The sequence below is a fragment of the Heterodontus francisci genome, chromosome 26 (genome assembly GCF_036365525.1).
Source record: "Heterodontus francisci isolate sHetFra1 chromosome 26, sHetFra1.hap1, whole genome shotgun sequence".
Taxonomy (NCBI): Eukaryota; Metazoa; Chordata; class Chondrichthyes; order Heterodontiformes; family Heterodontidae; genus Heterodontus; species Heterodontus francisci.
Genome location: NC_090396.1, coordinates 52,914,401 through 52,937,973, shown reverse-complemented (window position 1 = coordinate 52,937,973; position 23,573 = coordinate 52,914,401). Strand labels below are relative to the sequence as shown.

Below are 23,573 nucleotides of genomic sequence, written 5' to 3'. Positions count from 1 at the left end.
ATCTCCTCTGTACCGTCACAGAATAATACAGTGCAGAAGAGGCCCTTCGGCCCATCGAGTCTGCACTGATGCATTAAAGACACCTGACCTGTCTACCTAATTCCATTTGCCAGCACTTGGCCCATAGTCTTGAATGTTATGACGTGCCAAGTGCTCATCCAGGTACTTTTTAAAGGATGTGAGGCAAGCTACCTCTACCACCCTCCCAGGCAGGGTATTCCAGACCGTCATCACCCTCTGGGTAAAAAAGTTCTACCCTCAAATCCCCCTTAAACCTCCCGCCCCTCACCTTAAATCGTTCAACACCCTACCAATGTTCTCTGGCTCCACCCACAAATTTCCCCCTTGGTCCTGAATGGGTCCTACTCTTTCCCTGGCTATCCTCTTCGCATTGATATACTTATAGAATATCTTGGGATTTTCCTTACTTTTACCAGCCAGAGCTTTCTCATATCCCCTCTTTGCTCTCCTAATTGCTTTTTTAAGCTCCATCCTACACTTTCTGTACTCCACTAATGCTTCCATTGATTTGCTCTCCTTGTATTTGCTAAAAGCCTCTCTTTTCCTTCTCATTGTACCACGAATGTTTCTGGTCATCCATGGTTCTCTGGGCTTGTTGCTCCTACCTATTACCCTAGAGGGAACATTTTGGGCCTGTACCCTCCCCATTTCCTTTTTGAACGCCCCCCACTGCTCTTCTGTAGATTTCCTGACAAGTAGCTCTTTCCAGTCTACCTTGGCCAGATCCTGCCTTATTTTACTAAAATTTGCTCTCCTCTAATCCAAAACCTTTTTTTGCAACTTGTCTATTTCTTTCTCCATAACAAGTTTAAATTGTATCATAAAAGCAAAATACTGCGGATGCTGGAAATTTGAAACAAAAACAAGAAATGCTGGAATCACTCAGCAGGTCTGGCAGCATCTGCCAGACCTGCTGAGTGATTCCAGCATTTCTTAAATTGTATCATGTTGTGGTCGCCATCAACAAAATGTTCCCCCACCAGCACATCAACCACCTGTTCGGCTTCATTCCCCAGAATTAGGTCCAGCACTGCACCCTCCCTTGTTGGATCCTTTACATATTGAGCTAAAAAGTTCTCCTGTATACATTTTAAGAACTCCACTCCATCTAAGCCCTTAACATGATGACTATCCCAATTAATATTGGGAAAGTTGAAATCACCTAATATAATTACCCTATTATTTTTACACACCTCTGCAAATTGCACACATATTTGCTCCTCAATTTCCCGCTGACTATCTGGGGGTCTATAATAAACACCTAGCAATGTGGCTGTCTCTTTTTTATTCCTAAACTCTACCCATAAAGCTTCATTTGATGCCCCTTCCAAGATATCATCTCTCCTTACTGCAGTAACTGACTCCTTAATTAATGTTGCAATGCCCCCTCCTCTTTTACCCCCTCCGCTGTCTTGCCTGAAGATTCTATATCCCGGGATATTGAGCTGCCAATCCTGCCCCTCCCTCAACCATGTCTCTGTGATGGCTACTATATCACAATTCCACGTGTCAATCATTGCCCTTAACTCATCTGTTTCACTTGCAATACTCCTGGCATTAAAGTAGAGGCCTTCCATCCTGGTCTTACTCCCTTGAAACTTACTTCCGCTGTATTCCCTCTGACTTGTTCGCTTTCCTGTGTTTAGCTGTGTCCCTATTCTGCTGGGAGTCTGCATCCCCTCCCCCCTGCCAAATTAGTTTAAACTCCTCCCAACAGCACTAGCAAACCCACCAGCAAGGATGTTAGTCCCCCTCTGGTTCAGATGTAGACCGTCCCGCTTGTACAGGTCCCACCTTCCCCAGAAATGGTCCCAGTGGTCCAGGAATCTAAAACCCTCCCTCCTGCACCAACTCTTAAGCCACGCGTTCATCTGTGCTATTCTCCTATTTCTATACTCACTAGTACGTGGCCACCTCCAGGCGCTTATCCATTGTCTCTCAAGATAAGGAGGCCAAAGAAAAAAGAAAGTACGTGGCACTGGGAGTAATCCAGAGATTACAACCCAAGAGGTCCTGCTTTTTAGTCTGCTGCCTAACACTCTGAATTCTTGATGCAAGACCTCATCCCTCTTTCTATGTCATTGGTACCAACATGTACCACGACCTCTGCCTTATCACCCTCACCCTTCAAGATGCCCTGCAGCTGTGACCCTCTCCAAAGCCTTCCCGTCCTTCGTAAAGTGTGGTGCCCAGAATTAGACACAATACTCCAGCTTATTCATAACCTTGTGATGGGATGGGAGAGTTTCATGGTGCAATCCAACATGTGCTCAACAGGAGATTGGGCTAGTAAATCTAAATAAAATGCCATCCATAAAACTTCAGGATTTCAGAGATACAGCTGTATAACTACGAATGTACTCTTATGCTAAAATTCAACATAAGCAGGGAAGGAAAATCGGAAAGGAAGATCTGTCCATTGGGCAGCTGATCTGCTACTACCCATTTTGCACCCTTCCCAACTTAAACTTCACTCCACTGAAGTTACTTGTATACTCCTACCTGTATAGGCAAAATGCAGCCTCCTCGTACGTGAACATTTATTGTATCCAAGGGCGCCTGTAGTACAATGTATTGACCCTTGCTATGTATAGCAGAACCCTAAACATTGAAATATACAAGATCAGAGGGAGAGGTACCAAAAATGATGACAAATTCATAACTGTATATAACACATATATAAATACTATGCTGTACACTGGGAATAACTTATTCGATTTTAGGTGATCCAACATATGATTTCCATTCTGGAGTGGAGTGGCTATTTTGGGTTGAGTCGAAAACTGCTATCACTGGACACTGCACTTGAACTGTTCTATGCTTCACGTGACCAACTTTGGAGTAAAGCCTTTTTGTGACTCTCCTTGGAATCCGCATAAGCAAAAACATGTGCAAAAAGGCCAGGTTGGTAACAATATTGCTGAGCACACAAACTGATCTGGAGCAGAGGGTTGAATGGAGACTACTGCCTAGTCCAGCATGATCTGATCTGGATGGTATCTCAGATCAAGCACTGGCACACATGTAGACACAGTGATTACATAATGCACAGATGTAGTATGCTATCCAGTACTAAAGCGAATGCAAGATCAAGAATGAGAATATTGCAAGAGTATGAACTATATTCCAATTTATTTACCCATGCACATGCCAATCAAGTGTATTCTGAAAACTTGCTGCCATATCTTTATACATTATCTACACTCTAGTTATATATTTATATATATTGTTATACATCCTAGTAGTCACATGGACTAGCTTTTAGTTTGTATTAGTTTTGACATGATGTAATGTACCCTCTTTTGTCATGGTTAAGAACATTATTTGCCCTTAATGTCATTTATAAGACAAGAGGTGCAAATCCTTTCCTGGAAACCACATGACCCGACCCCCCAAGAGTTCAGATTCTTGAAAATCATGTGGTCTCCTCAGGCTGCGGTGATAAGCAGGATTTCTGGAAATCACAGGGCCTTATCGCTCGAGAACAAAGGGACTGTGTAATGGATAGTGCTGCCCTAGGTGTGTGTCACTTTAAGAAACCAATGAGAAAGTTATCACATGCACCCAAGACCAATCAAAAAGGACTGGGGAGGGTCGTTCAGTTAGAGGTGTAAACATCCAAGAAAGGATTAAAAGACCAGATGTGACTTGTAAACTATCACCTGGTTGTTGATTATAATTGTCACTTAATAAATTCTCTTAATTTGTTGCACTGGAATTGTCTAACTGTTTTGTCCAAGAACCCAAATATGATTTAGAACGGGCCCAGAACCATTACAATACAACACTTACATCATGTAGATTATACCATGTTGTTGGGGGAAAATAGCCAGACACCTCCACTGTTTTAGGTTCCAATACTGGAGTGATGAGAAGTGCTTCTCCCCACATGAACTGACGATCAATGCTTGGCGTGTTTGGATCTTGAGGGAATCTAAAGCCGAGAAACGGCAGCAACACAATTGACTGAAAAGGTCAGATGAAGCTATTTACATTTTTTTTTAAAAACTTAATAAAATGGACATTTTAACACCTTCCAACAAAGAAACATCCAGTGGCAATGACAGTAATATATATATTTATAAACAGATGAAGAATCTCTTGCAATTGGTGCCTCAAGAATTTCAGTATCCCACTGTTGAGTTCTGAAATAACTTATGCTGCTGTGAGATGTCAAACAAACAAAGGTCACACGCTTCTCCTTAAAGGAAAGGTAATTAGGAAAGTTGTATGCAAAAGTCTGCTCCAGTTACTCCAACCAGCTGGCTCAGAACATAAGTTGGTTCGAGACTAGGCTGTCCATTTGATGTCTCATTTAGTTAATCTATCTTGCATTATACTGAATTGCAATTACAAACACGTGGAGTGCTTAAATAGTATATACTGCCAGGCTACACCAAAAAAATGCTGTTTTCAGTTGGACCAATGATCATAGGAGCAGATGGAGGCCATTCAGTGACTGAAGCCTGTTCTGCCATTCAACTTGACCATGGTTGATCTGTATAGCAACTTTTACATGCCTTTGTTTCACATCCCTTAATACCTTTACCCAACAAAAATCTATTGATTAGTCTTGAAAATTACGATTGACTCACTATCCATAGCCTTTTGAGGAAGCGAATTCCAGATTTCCATTACCCATTTCATGGAAAACCTGCAACCCGATTTCACTGCTAAATATCCTAGCTTTAATTTTAAGATTATGCCCTTTTGTTCTGGATTCCCCACTAGAAGAAATAATTTCTCTTTATCTATCCTATCAAATCCTTTTATCATTTAAACACCTCGATTAGATCACTCTCCAACCTTCTAAAGGCAGTACAAGCCAAGTTTATGTATCTTGTCCTCAAATATAAACCCTTTAAGACCTGGTGTCATTCAGCGCTGTACCCCTTCCAAGGTCAATATATATTTCCTGCAGTCCATTTCCGAATACTGAACTGAGCACTCCAGATTGGGTATGACCAAGGCTTGTACAACTGAAGCGTAACTTGCTCCCCTTGGTAATCCTGCCCTCTTGAAAAAAGACCAACAATCCACTTTTTTGTTAAAATTACTTTTTGCATTAGCTTTTAGTGATTTGTGTGCATGGATGCTTAGATCCTTGTATTCCTCCACAGCTCCTGGTCTCATCTAAAATCTAAAACAAATTCACAAACAAAACTGGAACTAGTTTTAACCTGTCCTTAAGTGTGGCTACTAATTTCCAAACTCATTAGGGTGCAGTTTTTTTTTTTATAAACACAGTACTAAAAAGGTAACATACTCAAATGACAGAGGCTGAACAACCATCTCTCCAGCAGAGTGGGCTTTGTGGAAAAGTGTGTAAAGGAAAGGCAGCAGCATGTATCTAGTGAAGAGAGCTTTCCGCATTGCTGATTGCGCTGACTCACTGAAGACATATGGTTCCTGAGACTGAAAAACAAAATACAGAGTCCTTCCTTTAGAACTGGTATTCACATCTAGGGGTAAATATCCATTTGCATCAAAACAGCCGTTCAGGGATCCTGAGTGAACAGGATTAATATGGAGTCTCAACCTACAATATCATTGAACTAGTGGCTGTGGACCCCTAAATGGACAAGCTGAAGCAGCTCATAGGAGAAAAGGCCTTGAAGTTTGCTGGCAGTAGATCTCGGACAAGTCCTTAAAAGCAACCAGGAAGTGTTGGGTGGGGAAGTGCGCCAGAGGGTGCGACCCGGAACAATTTGTTTGCTTAGATCAATGTGGCAGATTGGCACACGTTTTTGCTTGCAATGGAAGTGTGCTTCCTGCACCACCATCCGCCTGCCGCCCGCCCCACCCCCACCGCACCCACCCTATTTCTTCCTCTAAAAATGGGTACGGTGCCATCAAATATTTAGGCCCAGTCTCTGATCAGAACTTTAACTCGTTTCCTTCTCAAGGCCTCTCCCCACTGTGTATTCTCATTTATGTGGCATCAAACCTTGCCGTGACTCAAGCAAAATGGCAGTTGCGATCGACAAATTGAAATTTTAAGGCTAAAAATAATTTACATTTAAGAAGCAGAAATCTCATCCAAAATTTAGCTCTTAGCATCTACGTTTCTAGTCTCAAATCATGGGCTCCTGCCACTCCCATCTTTATCTAAAAAAGGAAACCTTGCATTGTTTTTGCTTGCTTTGTGGGTAAGCAATGCCTCCAATCATGAAGCGGTTACTGACGGATGAGAAAATGTCTGTAGCCCAGATTGTGGAGTTTGTGGGAGAAATTCTCACCCTCAAATAGCAACAACAAACAATGAAAAAAATTTTCTGCTGACATTATACTGTTTTTGTTTCATGGAAAAGTGATTAGCATTGTACCAAGTATAGATATAGGACAGATGCGAGAGGTAGTTTCTTTACTCAGAGAGTAGTAAGGGTGTGGAACGCCCTGCCTGCAGCAGTAGTAGATTCGCCAACTTTAAGGGCATTTAAGTGGTCATTGGATAGACATATGGATGAAAATGGAATAGTGTAGGTCAGATGGTTTCACAGGTCGGCGCAACATCGAGGGCCGAAGGGCCTGTACTGTGCTGTAATGTTCTAATTCTAATTACAAATTGAAGGACAATACATGGTAAACTTCTACTTGACAGTTAAAAGTACTTTTCCATTAAGAAACATCTCAGACTAGCTGAAAACATTTTTAAATGCTCTACTGCGAGGCAGAAGTCCAACAATTTATCTTTTAATTTCACTCTCTACATTCTACAGCACTATATATTTAATGTTTTGGAACAATTAACTAAAATGAGAGTCTTTAAACCAACTACAATATTTAGTGGCTGCTCAAGGACTAACCGGCTGTTTCCAGTCATTGTGATTCCGCATAAACGGGTAGAAAGATCCAAGTTGCATCCAGCGCACACAGAGTTCTTCAGTGGTGCCCCAATGGAAACCACAGACATCCGCTCCAACAAGAGGAATCCCAAACATGTTAAACAACATTATTGCTGTGAAATACATAATATGATACACAAAGGGTTTTATATTTTGATCTTTCACAATATTTCAAACTTCAGTGGTACAATAGATTACCAATAAATATGACTACACTAATGAAAATGGATGGGGCCGTACTGGACCTGGTATTGGGAATGAGCCCGGCCAGGTGGTCGAAGTTTCAGTAGTGGAGCATTTCGGGCACAGTGACCATAATTCCATAAGTTTTAAGGTACTTGTGGATAAGGATATCCTTCACCTGGGGTGAAGGTGCTAAATTGGGGGAAGGCTAATTATTATAACAATATTAGGCAGGAACTGAAGAATTTAGATTGGGGGCGGCTGTTTGAGGGTAAATCAACATCTGACATGTGGGAGTCTTTCAAACGTCAGTTGATTAGCATCCAGGACCAGCATGTTCCTGTGAGGAAGGATAAGTTTGGCAAGTTTCGGGAACCTTGGTTAACGCGGGATATTGTGAGCCTAGTCGAAAAGAAAAAGGAAGCATTTCGTAAGGGCTGGAAGGCTGGGAACAGACGAATCCCTTGAGGAATATAAAGACAATAGGAAGGAACTTAAGCAAGGAGTCAGGAGGGCTAAAAGGGGTCATGAAAAGTCATTGGCAAACAGGATTAAGGAAAATCCCAAGGCTTTTTATACGTATATAAAGAGCAAGAGGATAACCAGGGAAAGGGTTGGCCCACTCAAGGACAGAGGAGGGAATCTATGTGTGGAGCCAGAGGAAATGGGCGAGGTACTAAATGAGTACTTTGCATCAGTATTCAAAGAGCAGGACTTGGTGGATGAGGAGTCCAGGGAAGGGAGTGTAGATAGTCTCGGTCGTGTCATTATCAAAAAGGAGGTGTTGGGCGTCTTGCAAAGCATTTAGGTAGATAAGTCCCCAGGGCCTGATGGGATCTACCCCAGAATACCGAGGGAGGCAAGGGAAGAAATTGCTGGGGCCTTGACAGAAATCTTCGTATCCTCATTGGCTACAGGTGAGGTCCCAGAGGACTGGAGAATAGCCAATGTTGTTCCTTTGTTTAAGAAGGGTAGCAAGGATAATCCAGGAAATTATCGGCCGGTGAGCCTTACGTCAGTGGTAGGGAAACTATTGGAGAGTATTCTTCGGGACAGGATTTACTCCCATTTGGAAACAAACGAACTTATTAGCGAGAGGCAGCATGGTTTTGTGAAGGGGAGGTCATGTCTCACTAATTTGATCGAGTTTTTTGAGGAAGTGACGAAGATGATTGATGAAGGAAGGGCAGTGGATGTTGTCTATATGGGCTCCAGTAAAGCCTTTGACGAGGTCCCTCATGGCAGACTGGTACAAAAGGTGAAGTCACATGGGATCAGAGGTGAGCTGGCAAGATGGATACAGAACTGGCTCGGTCATGGAAGACAGAGGGTAGCAGTAGAAGGGTGCTTTTCTGAATGGAGGGCTGTGACTAGTGGTGTTCTGCAGGGATCAGTGCTGGGACCTTTGCTCTTTGTAGTATATATAAATGATTTGGAGGAAAATGTAGCTGGTCTGATTAGTAAGTTTGCGGACGACAAACGTTGGTGGAGTTGCGGATAGTGATGAGGATTGTCAGAGGATACAGATCGGTTGGAGACTTGGGCGGAGAAATGGCAGATGGAGTTTAATCCGGACAAATGTGAGGTAATGCATTTTGGAAGGTCTAATGCAGGTGGGAAGTATACAGTAAATGGCAGAACCCTTTGGAGTATTGACAGGCAGAGAGATCCGGGCGTACAAGTCCACAGGTCACTGAAAGTAGTAACGCAGGCAGATAAGGTAGTCAAGAAGGCATACGGCATGCTTGCATTCATCGGTCGGGGCATAAAGTATAAAAATTGGCAAGTCATGCTGCAGCTGTACAGAACTTTAGTTAGGCCACACTTAGAATATTGCGTGCAATTCTGGTCGCCACACTACCAGAAGGATGTGGAGGCTTTGGAGAGGGTACAGAGGAGGTTTACCAGGATGTTGCCTGGTCTGGAGGGCATTAGCTATGAGGAGAGGTTGGATAAACGTGGATTGTTTTCACTGGAATGACAGAGGTGGCGGGGTGACATGATAGAGGTTTACAAAGTTATGAGCGGCATGGACAGAGTGGATAGACAGAAGCTTTTTCCCAGGGTGGAAGAGTCAGTTACTAGGGGACATAGGTTTAAGGTGCGAGGGGCAAAGTTTAGAGGGGATGTGCGAGGCAAGTTCTTTACAGAGGGTGGTGAGTGCCTGGAACTTGCTGCCGGGGGAGGTGGTGGAAGCAGGTACGATAATGACGTTTAAGAGGCATCTTGACAAATACATGAATAGGATGGGAATAGAGGGATATGGTCCCCGGAAGTGCAGAAGGTTTTAGTTTAGGCAGGCATCAAGATCAGCGCAGGCTTGGAGGGCCGAATGGCCTGTTCCTGTGCTGTACAGTTCTTTATTCTTTGAACAATTAAAAATCATAGGCTTCATTATAAAAGCTTTGTTCTGTGGTGGCATCATACCTACAGCATGTTGGAGTTAGAATGTGTTCAATCACACATAGGTTTGTATCTCCAGCTTCCCTACAGTGGAGATATGTGCAGGCAACAGGAATTAATGAAAAAAAAAGGAGAATCATTCTGCAGTTCTGTCATGCGTATCCTAGTGGCCAGCATTCAGCAGCACAGACAGAGGCTGGAAGCTGCCTGCCAGCTAGAAAAGTTACTTGGTTCATAGATTCCACAGAAAAATTCCACAGCAAGAGAAAAATCAAAATCATGAAAATACAAGATATGTCCTATATTGGGCTGAACACAAACTTTTTCCTTCAGGACTCATCTAGCCAGACAGGTCGGCGAGACAGTTCTCATATCTCTCCATTAATAGTGATATCTATACAGTTCACAATAGTGTTGATTTTACTGTGACATTAGAAGGCATATTTAAATCTTACTACTAAATGTCGGAAAACTAAAAAACTTCAAGAATGTCAGTGCTTCCCCTCCAAACTTCATAGCTTCTCATTTATTAGAGGTAAAGGAGAAAGTTGGTTGATTAATCACACAACTAACAGATCATGGTAGCATACAAGAACACAAGAGAGAGCAAAGGTTGGCCATTTGGCCTTTCAAGCCTACTCTGCCACTCATTAAGATCATAGTGGAGTTTCTACCTCAACTCCACCTTCCTACGCTAACCACATATCCCTTGATTCCCTTAACATCCAAAATTCTATCAGTCTCAGTTCTGAACATACCCAATATCTGAGCATCCACCGCTTCTGGGGTAGTGAATTCCAAAGATCCACAGTCCTTTGAGTGAAGAAATTTCTCCTCAGCTCAGTCCAAAATGGCAGGCCCCTTATTTTGATACTATGACACCCATCCCCACCCGCACCGCCCAAGCTTTAGTCTCTCCAGCCAGTCTAAAAGAAGATTCAAGTCTCCCGTTATTACTAGATTATCCTTGTTACACGTACCACTTATTTGCTGATTTATCTCTGTTGGAAACTAAAACCACTGTTAGGGGACCTATAAATTCCCACCAGTGTTTCCTGCCCCTTGTGGTTTCTTAGCTCCACCCAAACTGTTTTTACATTTTGATTTCTCAGCTAAGATCCTTTCTCTCTACTGTCTTTATCTGATCCTTTATCCTTTAACCCACCTCCGTTTCCATTTTGCTGAACTCTAAAGGTCATGTATCCTCGAATATTTAGTCCCAACCTTGGTCACCTTGCGACCAGGTCTTTATAATGGAGATTAGATCAAACCTATTTATTTCTATCTGTAGTATTAATTCATCTTTTTTGTTTCAATTGCATTGTGCAGATATAGTGCCTTTAGCTTTATTTTTTTTTTTCTTTTCCCTGATGTCACCTTAGTCACTATTACCTTCGTTAAGCTCTCTGTCCTTTCCTGACCCACTTTATTAATTTTTATCCAAATCACTACTCTGTTCTACAGCCTTGACGATTCTCTATTAACAGTTTATGCTAACTGACTTAAAGAATCACAGAATTGTTACAGCGCAGGAGGTAGCCATTCAGCCCATCGTGTCTGCACCAGCTCTCTGAATGAGCAATTCACTTAGTGCAACATCCCCGCCTTCTCCCCATAATCTTGCACTTTCTTGCTTTTCAGATAACTATCTAATTCTCTTTTGAATGCCTCAATTGAATCTGCCTCCACCACATTCTCTGGCAGTGCAATCCAGATCCTATCCACTCATTGCATGAAAATGTTTTTCCTCATGTTGCCATTACTTCTTTTGCCAATTACCTTAAATCTGTGCCCTCTCATTCTTAATCCTTTCACGAATGGGAACAGCTTTTTCCTATCTACTCTGTCCAGGCCCTTCATAATTTTGAATACCTCTATCAAATCTCCTCTCAACCTTCTTTTCTTCAAGGAAGATAGTCCCAACTTCTTCAATCTATCTTCATAATTGAAGGTCCTCATCCCTGGAACCATTCTCGTAAATATTTTCTACTCTCTCCAATGCCTTCACATTGTTCCTAAAGTGCGGTACCCAAAATTAGATGTAATACTCCAGTTGAGGCCGAACCAGTGTCTTATACAAGTTCAACATAGCCTCCTTGCTGTTGTACTCTATGCCCCTATTAATAAAGCCTAGGATACTATGTGCTTTATTAACTGCTCTCTCAACCTGTCCTGCCACCTTCAATGACATACATATATACACTCAAGTCCCACTGCTCCTAAACCCCACTTTAGAATTATACCCTTCATTTTATATTGTCTCTCGTGTTCTTCCTACCAAAATGAATCACTTCAACTTCTCCGCTTTGAACTTCATCTGCCACTTGTCTGCCCATCCATTCCACCAACAAATCTATGTCCTTTTCAAGTTGTACACTATCCTCCTCAGTTCAGTGCTTCCAAGTTTCATATCATCTGCAAATTTTGAAATTATCAGAGAAAGACTTGCATTTATAGTGCCTTTCATGACCCTCAGGACATGTCAAAGTGCTTTACAGCCAATGAAGTACTTTTGAGGTATAGTCACTGTTTTAATGTAGAAAATGCAGCAGCCAACTTGTGCACAGCAAGCTCCCACAACAGAAATGTGATAACGAGCAGATGATCTGTTTTTGTGATGTTAATTGAGGGGATAAATATTGACCAGGACACTAGGGATAACTGCCCTAATCTTCTTCCAAATTGTGCCATAGGATCTTTTATGTCTAACTGAGGAGGCAGGTGGGGCCGCAGGTTAATGTCTCATATGAAAGTTGGCACCTCTGACGGTGCAGCACTCCTTCAGTACTGCACTGGAGTGTCAGGCTTGACTTTTGTACTCAACTCCTAGAGTGAGCAATCACTTGGCTGGGAGTGTACTACATGCCTCCAAACAAACAAACAGTCAAGGAGAGATAGAGGAGCAGATATGCACGCAAATCTCAGAGGTGTAAAAATAATAGTAGGGGATTTCAACTTCCCCAATATCAACTGGGATAGTCTTAGTGCAAAAGGCTTAAAAAGGGTGAAATTCTTAAAATGCATACAGGAGAGCTTTTTGAGCCAGTACGTAGAAAGTCCTACAAGAGAAGGGGCGGTATTGGACCTAATCCTAGGGAATGAAGCCGGACAAGTGGTAGAAGTGTCAGTGGGGGAGCATTTCGGGGTTAGTGGCCATAACTCTAAGATTTAATGTAGTTATGAAAAGAGGACAAAGAGGGGCCGGAAATAAAAGTACTGAATTGGAGAAGGCCGATTTCAATATAATAAAACAGGATCTGGCCAAAGTGGTCTGGGAGCAGCTACTTGTAGGAAAGTCTACATCAGACCAGTGGGAGTCATTCAAAAATGAAAGAGAAAGTTCAGGGCCAACATGTTCCCATAAAGGTGAAGGGTAGGACCAAGTCGTTCAGGGAACCCTGGATGTCAAGAGATATAGAGGAATGGATAAGGGGAAAAAAAAGGAGGCTTTTGGCAGATTCAGAGGGCCGAAAACAGCAGAGGCCCTAGAGGAGTATAGAAAGTGTGGGGGGGTGGGGGGGTACTTAAAAAAGTAATTCGGAGAGCGAAGAGGGGACATGAAAAAACACTGGCAGGCAAGATAAAAGGAAAATCCCAAGGCATTTTACAAGTATATTCAGGGCAAGAGGATAACCAGGGAAAGAGTAGGGCCCATTAGGGACCAAAGTGGCAATCTGTGTGTGGAGCCGGAGGACGTAGGTGAGGTTTTAAATGATTACTTTTCATCTGTGTTCACTATGGAGAAGGATGATGTAGGTGTAGAGATCAGGGAGGGGGATTGTGATATACTTGGACAAATTAGCATTGAAAGGGAGGAAGTATTAGCTGTTTTAACAGGCTTAAAAGTGGATAAATCCCCAGGCCCAGATGAGATGTATCCTAGGCTGTTATGTGAGGCAAGGGAGGAGATCGCAGGGGCTCTGACACAAATTTTCAAATCCTCTCTAGCCACAGGAGAGGTACCAGAAGACTGGGGGACAGCGAATGTGGTACCATTATTCAAGAAGGGTAGCAGGGATAAACCAGGTAATTACAGGCCAGTGTGTCTAATATCAGTGGTAGAGAAACTATTGGAAAAAATTCCGAGGGACAGGATTAATCTCCACTTGGAGTGACAGGGATTAATCAGGGATGGTCAACATGGCTTTATCAGGGGGAGATCGTGTCTAACTAACTTGATTGAATTTTTCGAGGAGGTGACTAGACATGTAGATGAGGGTAAGGCAGTTGATGTAATCTACAAGGACTTCAGTAAGGCTTCTGATAAGGTCCCGCATGTGAGATTGGTTAAGAAGGTAAGAGCCCATGGGATCTAAGGAAATTTGGCAAAGTGGATCCAAAATTGGCTTAGTGGCAGGAGGCAGAGGGTGATGGTCGAGGATGTTTTTGAGAGTGGAAGCCTGTGACCAGTGGTGTACTGCAGGGATTGGTGCTGTGACCCTTGCTGTTTGTAGTGTACATTAATGAATTAGATGTGAATATAGGAGGTATGATCAGTAAGTTCACAGATGACATGAAAAGTGGTGGTGTCGTAAATAGTGAGGAGGAAAGCCTAGAACGATATAGATGGGCTGTTAAGGTGGGCAGAGCAGTGGCAAATGGAATTTAATCCTGAGAAGTGAGGTGATGCATTTTGGGAGGACTAACAAGGCAAGGGAATATACAATGGATGGTAGGACCCTAGGAAGTACAGAAGGTCAGAGGGACCTTGGTGTACTTGTCCATAGATCACTGAAGGCAGCAGCACAGGTAGATAAAAGGTGGTTAGGAAGGCATATGGGATACTTGCCTTTATTACCTGAGATATAGAATATAAGAGCAGGGAGGTTATGATGGAGCTGTATAAAACTTTAGTTAGGCCATAGCTGGAGTACTGCGTACTAAAGGCCTGCTACCCGATCCGAACCAGACGGGTCCCGACCACGTGTCAGGTTTGGGTCGGGTCTGGCCCCTCTTCTGGGTCCGGCTTTCGGGGTTGGGTCGGACACACACAATAAGTGCTCTGCTGCTAAGTACTGAAATTAAAAAAAAAAACTTACCTGAGCTGGGAGTCTAGGACGAAACGGAATCTGCACAGTGAGCGAGTGACGTCACTATGACATCATCACGCATGCGCTGCAGCTTCCTGGAGGTTCCGAGTTGGAAGGTAAGTCAAGCGATGGTCAGATCCAGGTCGGGCTGGGCTCGGGTCGGGCTCAGGGCTGCTGTGGTTGGGTCAGGTTCGGGTTGGGTGCTTTCTCCTGACCCGAGCAGGCCTTTACTGTGTACAGTTCTGGTCACTGCACTGTAGGAAGGATGCGATTGCACTGGAGAGTGTGCAGAGGAGATTCACCAGCATGTTGCCTGGGCTGGAACATTTCAGCTATGAACAGAGACTGAATAGGCTAGGGTTGTTTTCCTTAGAGCAGAGAAGGCTGAGGGGAGACTTGATTGAGGATACAAAATTATGAGGGGCACAGATAGGAAGAAACATTTTCCCTTAGCGGAGGGATCAATAACCACGGGGCAAAGATTCAAGGTAAGGGGCAGGAGGTTTACAGGGGATCTGAGGAAGAAATTTTTCACCCAGAAAGTGGTTGAAATCTGGAACACACTACCTGAAGGGGTGGTATAGGCAGGAACCCTCACATTTAAGTAGTATTTAGATGAGCACTTGAAACGCCATAGCACACAAGGTTACGGGCCAAGTGCTGGAAAATGGAATAGAATAGATAGGTGCTTGATGGCCAGCACAGACATGATGGGCAAAAGTGCCTGTTTCTGTGCTGTATAACTCTATGACTCTGAGACCTGAACCAACAACCATCTGACTCAGAGTCGAGAGTGCTACCAACTGAGCCCTCGCGCTGGTAACACAACCACCGGAATATAAAACTATAGCCTAGCAGTTATTTTTTTTTTTGTTTAGAATACAGCACTGAAACAGACCCTTCGGCCCACCAAGTCTGTGCCGACCATCAACCACCCGTTTATACTAATCCTACATTAATCCCATATTCCCTACCACATCCCTTCAATTCCCCTACCTACACTCGGGGCAATTTACAATAGCCAATTTACCCATCAACCTGCAAATCTTTGACTGTGGGAGGAAATCGGAGCACCTGGTGGAAACCCACGCGGCCACAGGGAGAACTTGCAAATTCCGCACAGGCAGTACTCAAAATCGAACCCGGGTCTCTGGAGCTGTGAGGCTGCAGTGCTAACCACTGCGCCACTGGGCCGTCCTTTACACCATTTGAAAGAGACATGAAACTCCACAAATAAAATCAAAGCCCTGGATACACTCAGCAGGTCAGTTATCCTTCTTGGAAGAAGCCAAATAGGGTTAATGTTCCAGGTCGATGGCAAAACTCCATGTTAATTTCAGTACCTGGAATGGTGTAATACATGTCATTCCAGCTGCTCGAGATGTCCCCAGTCCAGTGTCCAGCATAATGACCATGACTGGGGAATGTAGACCGTGAAATCACAAATGGACGTTTTCCTATCACCTTGATCAAAGCACTAGACATTAAAAAGGAGACAATGTTAAATAAATGGTGGCTTAAATATGCATCCATGGACTTACTGCCTACTTTCTTTTCAAATGAGATATGGTTATCTTTAAACTACTTGTGCATCTTTCTATCTTCAATGTTACATCAATCTCAATGTAAAAGAAGTTGCATAAGTCAGTTCAGTAATGGTCTTAAGATTAGCAACAACACACTCCCATTGTTGCTGTTGGCATCCCTCCTCCGTACTTACTTTGCTGTTGTTAATAAAAAATCCAGTTACTAGGCTCTATTGGCATCAGCGCTTTTATACTCCTTGTGGGGCCTTCTTAACCTCACTGCATAGATGACACCAAACATTACAAGATCATACAGATACTATACTGCTGAGATTTGGAGAAAGCTGAAGCACCCAGGGATTGTTTCAGAATTACTGGACACACAGGTCATATTCCACATCAGGATCTGATGAGTCAATCAGATGCGTCAGAAATGCAACAGTAAGCAAGTAGAATAGCAATAGATGCTGTGACCCAAAATAGATTCTGGGGCAATGTGTTGGCTCTGGCTTTTAGACAGTACACAGCATGCTGCTATTTCACAGTCAGGAGCTTCCCCCAATGACCCAATGAATTTATTTCATGAGTAGCTGAACCACTGAGACTAGGAAGGTTCTAGTTTGGTTAGTGGTCTGTGCTGAGACAGATTATCTGAGCCAGATCAATAGTACAAATCGACATCAGTGCCTTGGATTGGGGCGGAGAAAATATGCCAAGATTTCCACTGCAGATTGCCAGTGATTCTTGCTGGACGTGTGCATTTAGTGAGAGCAGGATCAAGCTTCAGTGGATAGTCTGACAATACTCAGCTTCAAAGCTCACACAAGAATATCTATTTGGCCAACATACTGGAGAAAAACCAGCAACTATGTTCAAAAGATTTTCTTTTCCAAACTTTAAAGATATTCAGCATTCAAAAAGCCTTGTCCTGCTGCAAAGATTACTACATCCATGCCGAGTAAAACAAATGCACTGCTGTTTCAACTGTCACTCACTCGTGGGAAGCAATGGCCTCAGTCAGCCCATAAAGGTTGTGCAGGTTATAATGTGATGACAGATATTGCTTTCCGGACAGACACACTGACCGAGACCTCAGATTGCCTCCAGTCACACCTGCAGCAGACAAACAGAAAACAAGTCATTTTCATAGTGAGCTAATTAAAAACTTTCCCAGAAAAATCAGATATCTGAGAAAAATGAATAAATCAGATAAACTAGCTTGTGCAAAAGCAAAAAAAACGTAACACAGCAAAGAAATGGTACAGAAAGGCATGGTGGGAGGAGGTTTCTTGCTTTTGCAAATGAAATAGCTTATACCTGGTACATAAGGAGGATTTTCTAAATTGTTGTTTGGACAACCACTTATTGATCCATCAACAAAGTTGGATGGTTCATTCATATCCTGTGAAACAAACAGTTTATTTTTATTTTTGCAGCATTGCCAGCTAAAACAAAATGTTCACTTCAGTCAGGCCAGACAGATGCATTTACCTCTCATCTTTCAACCACCCCTACTCACTGCTGGTTTACGGCACAGGTTTATGATCTACGTTTAGAAGACTTTTCATTTTCAATAGATAAAATAATGCAGTTCAACATATTCGCTTGTTCCAAATGATTTTTCACTGTTCCATCAGATTTGGCAGTGCACAGCTGAACATACCTGGAATGACCTTGTAGTAAGGGCTACAGGCTGCATTATTACAAGAAGCGATGAAAGGAGTGTCATTTTAAATACAAAAGCATGACTTATTTCCACAAAGAAAAATTCCTTCAATATTTCAATAGTACCATTTAACAGCAATAACAGACTTGTCTGTGGCTGTACAGATAATGGGGCAGAACCCAGTTACCTGAAGGGCAGGACAGGTTGTATACTCTCAGTTCCCCAGTACTGCTCATCCACCTGGATTTTACTGTGTGTATGCAGTCCAGCCTGATAATTTAAAGTCATTCTGTATGTTAAAGTATTTCCATTAGTTTGAAGTACTGTATGTAATGCGGCAAAGTAGAAAAGCAGTGCTAAAACTATTTGAATTACCATATATTTTGAATAATGCAACTTCAAATTAAGAATGCATTTTGAGTACGAGTTACAAAGTATCTATTTAACGCACATTGTATTCACTTTACCAAGCCTTCCACCACAGGACAGAATGAGGTTAGTTTGCATACTTACAATCCACATCCCATCAAAGGATACTTCATCATGAAACTCCTTAATGTTCTCATACCACCAGGCATGGGTCTCTGGATTTGTAAAATCTGGGAAGGCAGTGGGACCTGGCCAAACCTAAACAGACCAGACCAGAATATAATTTAAATATGCTTTTGGAGTCTGGATTGTGTGGTGAATTCAAATCCAGTTTAGCCTGAGTATCTGTCTGCAGCTTGTAATGTGAAATAAGTTTGGACAGTCTTGCATACAATTTGTCATGGAACTTGGCTCCAATGCAGCACTGTTTGCAATGTTACTTAGAGGTCAAAGAATGATGTGAGGAATGATTTTTTTTTTCCTTTTCTGAAATAGTGGCTGAAGACATTGTCATGACAGAATATAAGGGCTGAGCGGTGGCCGCCGAGCCCCCGCGATATTACGTGCGGGGGCTCATTAGCATCACTGCAATGCCCCCCCTGCCCCCGTTACGTAGGGAGAGGCAGGATATCCGGCACAGTGAGGGATCTTTTGACAGCTGTGCAGCAGCACCCCAGCACCTGCTTCCTGACAGCTGCCAAAGAAATATTTACCTCACTGTTGAAGAGTGGGGCTGTTGTCAATCTGGCAGCAAAGCAGAAAGTACTGGAGAAACTCAGCAGGTCAGGCAGCCTTTATGGTGAGAGAAGCAGAGTTAACTTTCAGGTCTGTGACCAAGTTCACAGACCTGAAAGTTAACTCTGCTTCTCTCTCCACAGATGCTTCCTCCTGACCTGCTGAGCTTCCCCAGCACTTTCTGCTTTGGTGCCACATACTTACCCTGCTGTCCTGTGAAGCTGTGATCCTCTGCTTCCACTCAAGTGTTAAATTGCTTCTTGTAGGCGTGGTGCACCTGGGTGAATAATCTTAATTTCGCACATTCCAGGATGTGAAACTTAAATGTACCATAAAAGGCAAATAGACAACAGAAATAAAACCAGAATTGATGAATATCTACATACTATGGGCTTCTAATCATCTGACTGTGAAAAACTGCAGACTAATATGCATTTGGAATCTGTATTCATTTTTCTGCTAACTGTTATGTGAAAATACATGTAACTGCGATTAAACGATCTTTGTAAATAGGAAAATATGTTCCTATTCTAGCTGCATTTCCAACTAGAAATATTACACCAATAATTATGTTCAGCTGCTGCAGAAGCAAAGTGTTCGTGAACATGTGTCAATGTGTAATAGATGAAAAACCATGACAACAGCACAGATTCCCTCACTAGTCCTGCATTGGTTTTCAAACATGTGCAAGACAAACCTTGCAGCCAGAAGTTAGAGCAGTTACATCGTGGAGTCACCTTTGCATTTAAAGGACCACACCAAAAACGGAGGATGGCAGAGGGTACTCTAGGGTGGCCCCACAGTTCAGCGAAACCTCCCTGCTCACTCTCCTTTTCCCCAGCGACGGTAAGAAGAGGCCCTCCCGCCTGAACAAGGCAGCTTGGCTGAAGATGGCAGAGGAGGTGAGTAGCCGTGGGTCCATCCAACGTCAAAGGGGCCAATGCCAGAAGATGAACGAGCACAGCCGGGCCCTCTAGGCCTTGTGCACACAGGGAACGACTGTCAAAATCATCCACAGCCAAAGGGCAATCAGATCATCAGCCTTCCTCCAGTCAGGCTGCTAGCGCAGAGGCTGCACTGAGAAGGGGCACTCGCAAGGGTTTACAGAGAACACACTGATACAAATGGAAATTCACAGGTGTCACAGCAATGTAAATAAGTCTTTCACTAAATGTTCCTCACCAACGTGTGTCCTTTTCTCTGTGAATGAGGTGTGTCAGCATGTAGCGCCAATGTCACATCCCTTTGCACTGATGGCCCTGCAGGAGAACCAATGTATGCAATATCATTGCCATACCACCATTACTCAGCTGCTGCCTTTAATGGTTTACACAGGGATGCTGCAGATGTGGTGGACAATTAAAAAACTAACTGGAGGAGGTGGCTCCACAAATATCCCCATCCTCAATGATGGGGGAGCCCAGCACATCAGTGCGAAAGATAAGGCTGAAGCACTTGCAACAATCTTCAGCTAGAAGTACCAAGTTGATGATCCATCTTGGCCTCCTCCTGAAGTCCCCAGCATCACAGATGCCAGACTTCAGCCAATTCGATTCAATCCGCGTGATATCAAGAAATGAATGAAAGCATTGGATACTGCAAAGCCTATGGGCCCTGACAATATTCCAGCAATAGTACTGAAGACCTGTGCTCCAGAACTTGCCGCACCCCTAGCCAAGCTGTTCCAGTACAGCTACAACACTAGCATCTACCCTGCAATGTGGAAAATTGCCCAGGTATGTCCTGTACACCAAAAGCAGGAAAAGTCCAACCTGGCCAATTACCGCCCCATCAGCCTACTCTCTATCATCAGTAAAGTGATGGAAGGTGTCATCAACAGTGCCATCAAGCGGTACTTGCTTAGCAATTACCTGCTTGGTGACGCTCAGTTTGTGTTCTGCCAGGGCCACTCAGCTCCTGAACTGATTACAGCCTTGGTTCAAACATGGACAAAAGAGCTGAACTCAAGAGGTGAGGTGAGAGTGACTGCCCTTGACATCAAGGCAGCATTTGACAGAGTATGGCATCAAGGAGCCCGAGCAAAACTGAGGTCAATGGGAATCAGGGGGAAAACCCTCCGCTGGCTGGAGTCATACCTAGCACAAAGGAAGATGGTTGTGGTTGTTGGATGTCAATCATCTGAGCTCCAGGACATCACTGCAGGGGTTCCTCAGGGTAGTGTCCTAGGCCCAACCATCTTCAGCTGCTTCATCAATGACCTTCCTTCAATCAGAAGTGGGGATGTTCGCTGATGATTGCACAATGTTCAGCACCCTTCGTGACTCCTCAGATACTGAAGCAGCCCATGTAGAAATGCAGCAAGACCTGGACAACATCCAGGCTTGGGTTGATAAGTGGCAAGTAACATTCGCGCCACACAAGTGCCGGGCAATGACCATCTCCAACAAGAGAGAGAATCTAACCACCTCCCCTTGACATTCAATGGCATTACTATCGCTGAATCCCCACCATCAACATCTTAGGGGCTACCATTGACCAGAAACTGAACTGGAGTAGCCATATAAATACCGTGGCTACAAGAGCAGGTCAGAGGCTAGGAATCCTGAGGAGAGTAACTCACCTCCTGACTCCCCAAAGCCTGTCCACCATCTACAAGGCACGTCAGCAGTGTCATGGAATACTCTCCACTTGCCTGGATGGGAGCAGCTCCAACAACACTCAAGAAGCTCGACACCATCCAGGACAAAGCAGCCCGCTTGATTGGCACCCCAACTACAAACAAACATTCACTCCCTCCACCGACACACAGTGGCAGCAGTGTGTACCATCTACAAGATGCACTGCAGCAATGCACCAAGGATCCTTAGACAGCACCTTCCAAACCCATGACCTCTACCAACTAGAAGGGCATGGGAATGCATGGGAACACCACCACCTGCAAGTTCCCCTCCAAGTCACACACCATCCTGACTTGGAACTATATCGCCGTTCCTTCACCGTCACTGGGTCAAAATCCTGGAACTCCCTTCCTAACAGCACTGTGGGTGTACCTACCCCAAATGGACTGCAGCAGTTCAAGAAGGCAGCTCACCACCACCTTCTCGAGGGCAATTAGGGATGGTCAATAAATGCTGGTCTGGCCAGTGATGCCCACATCCCATGAATGAATAAAAAAAGTAAGCGAAACCGATGGCCCTCTGGGCCTGGCAGTGACAGTATGTCCTGTAGCGGACATACTCACTGGCCCTCTGGTGCAGGACATCGGTGACCTCCCTGGTGCAGCGGTGCACTGCTGACTGTGCGACCCCACAAAGGTCTCCGGTGGGTCCCTGAAATGCTGCATAGGCGCTAGGCTAATGAAGCACTGTCCCCTTGAGGACCACAGGCATAGGATGTCCATGGGCTGCAGGTCATTGTTGAGCAGGACACAGACGTATCACCACCATCTCTACATGTGCAATCGCCTCTGACACTGGTGGTCTGACATCCGATGGCATGTCGTGTGGGGTTTGTAGATGCATGGCGACCATAATGGCGAAGTCCCCTGAGGGGCTGCTGCTCATGACCGGGGGCCTCTACATGGACGGCACCTGCCTGTTGATTTTGCCTCTGACACATACGGATCCTCAGGAGAAGCGGATCACACAATGTAAGATGAGCCCAGACCCAATTCCAAGTAATAAATAAAGTTGTATCCTTCATTTATTCAAAGGTTCTAACAGGGCAGGGATTGGTGTTGACGGGTACCTCAGGTGCTTTCATGGATCAACTATGTGGCACAGCATGAGCACATCAAGATCCTACAGCTGCATCGATTGCCCCCACCATCCATATAACCTCAACGCTCCTACCCTTTCATGCACCCTCCCCACACATAGGGTGACTAGAGTGCAATTGCTCCTTCACACACACACAAACAAACACAGAGCATACACTGTTAACGGAGGGAGGGTACACAGTACCTCCCTTCATGCCTGCAGAGCTTTCCCTCCAGTAATCAGAGACCACCTCCCGCCTCCCTTCCAGAATGCAAAGCAGAGACCCCTGTATTCCCCCTTCCAGAATGCTGAGCTGAGACCCCTGTAATTCACCCCTACCTTCCAGAATGCACAGCTAACCCTGTATATCTGGACTTACCTTTACTGTCCAGTACTCCTGCTTCTGATGTCCCGTCTGTCTTTTTGTTCGTGAACGGGATGGCACGTAACGGCCGCCCGTTCTACAAAAAATGTGGAAGTGTGGAGCAAGAGGAGGCGGGAGGCATAATCTGGAGAGGTAAGTAATGTTTTACATATTCTACTTGGGGTGCCACCGCCAAGCTGCAGGGAGAATGCACCAAGGCCCCCCCGCCGCCAGTAATATGTGGCGGGCCCTTCGTGACATTGGGGGTTGAGGCGGGCCTCTCCCCACAGAATTTTATAGGCCCCCCCCCCGCCCCACCGCAACCCATGGTGTTGAGGGGCTCGTAAAATTCAGCCCTAAGGAAGATTTACACTGCCACTAACCTTTCAATATTTCAATGTTTGATGATGACACTGGATGCCCAAAAAGGAGCATTCTATTCTACAGACATTTTATTTTAACTGAAATTAAACTTCAGGTTTCCTATTCCTGACCCTCATCACAGGAATTCACAATGAACTAGTTATTATTGATTATTAATGATATGGATTTAAATGTGGGAGGCCTGACTGGGGAAATTTGCTTATGACACAAAAAATGGCCGTGTAGTTGATAGCGAAGAGGATAACTGTAGACTCCAGAACAATATCAATGGTTTGGTTCAGTGGGTGGAAAAGTGCCAAATGTGTGAGCTAATGCATTTGGGAAGGGC

The 23,573-nt window shown here is 44.1% G+C and overlaps 1 protein-coding gene across 1 annotated transcript in view; it reads right to left on the bottom strand.

Moving 5' to 3' along the window:
- gaa (alpha glucosidase) overlaps positions 1 to 23,573 on the bottom strand; it is a 68,455-nt gene that overhangs the window by 4,913 nt on the left and 39,969 nt on the right. Inside the window, exons 10-17 of the mRNA XM_068058236.1 lie at positions 18,188 to 18,301; positions 17,326 to 17,410; positions 17,004 to 17,121; positions 15,826 to 15,959; positions 6,828 to 6,979; positions 5,288 to 5,436; positions 3,814 to 3,955; positions 2,524 to 2,622 (exon numbers count right to left, since the gene is read on the bottom strand). Of these exons, the coding sequence (XP_067914337.1) occupies positions 2,524 to 2,622; positions 3,814 to 3,955; positions 5,288 to 5,436; positions 6,828 to 6,979; positions 15,826 to 15,959; positions 17,004 to 17,121; positions 17,326 to 17,410; positions 18,188 to 18,301 (993 nt within the window). The remainder of the gene's footprint in view (positions 1 to 2,523; positions 2,623 to 3,813; positions 3,956 to 5,287; positions 5,437 to 6,827; positions 6,980 to 15,825; positions 15,960 to 17,003; positions 17,122 to 17,325; positions 17,411 to 18,187; positions 18,302 to 23,573) is intronic.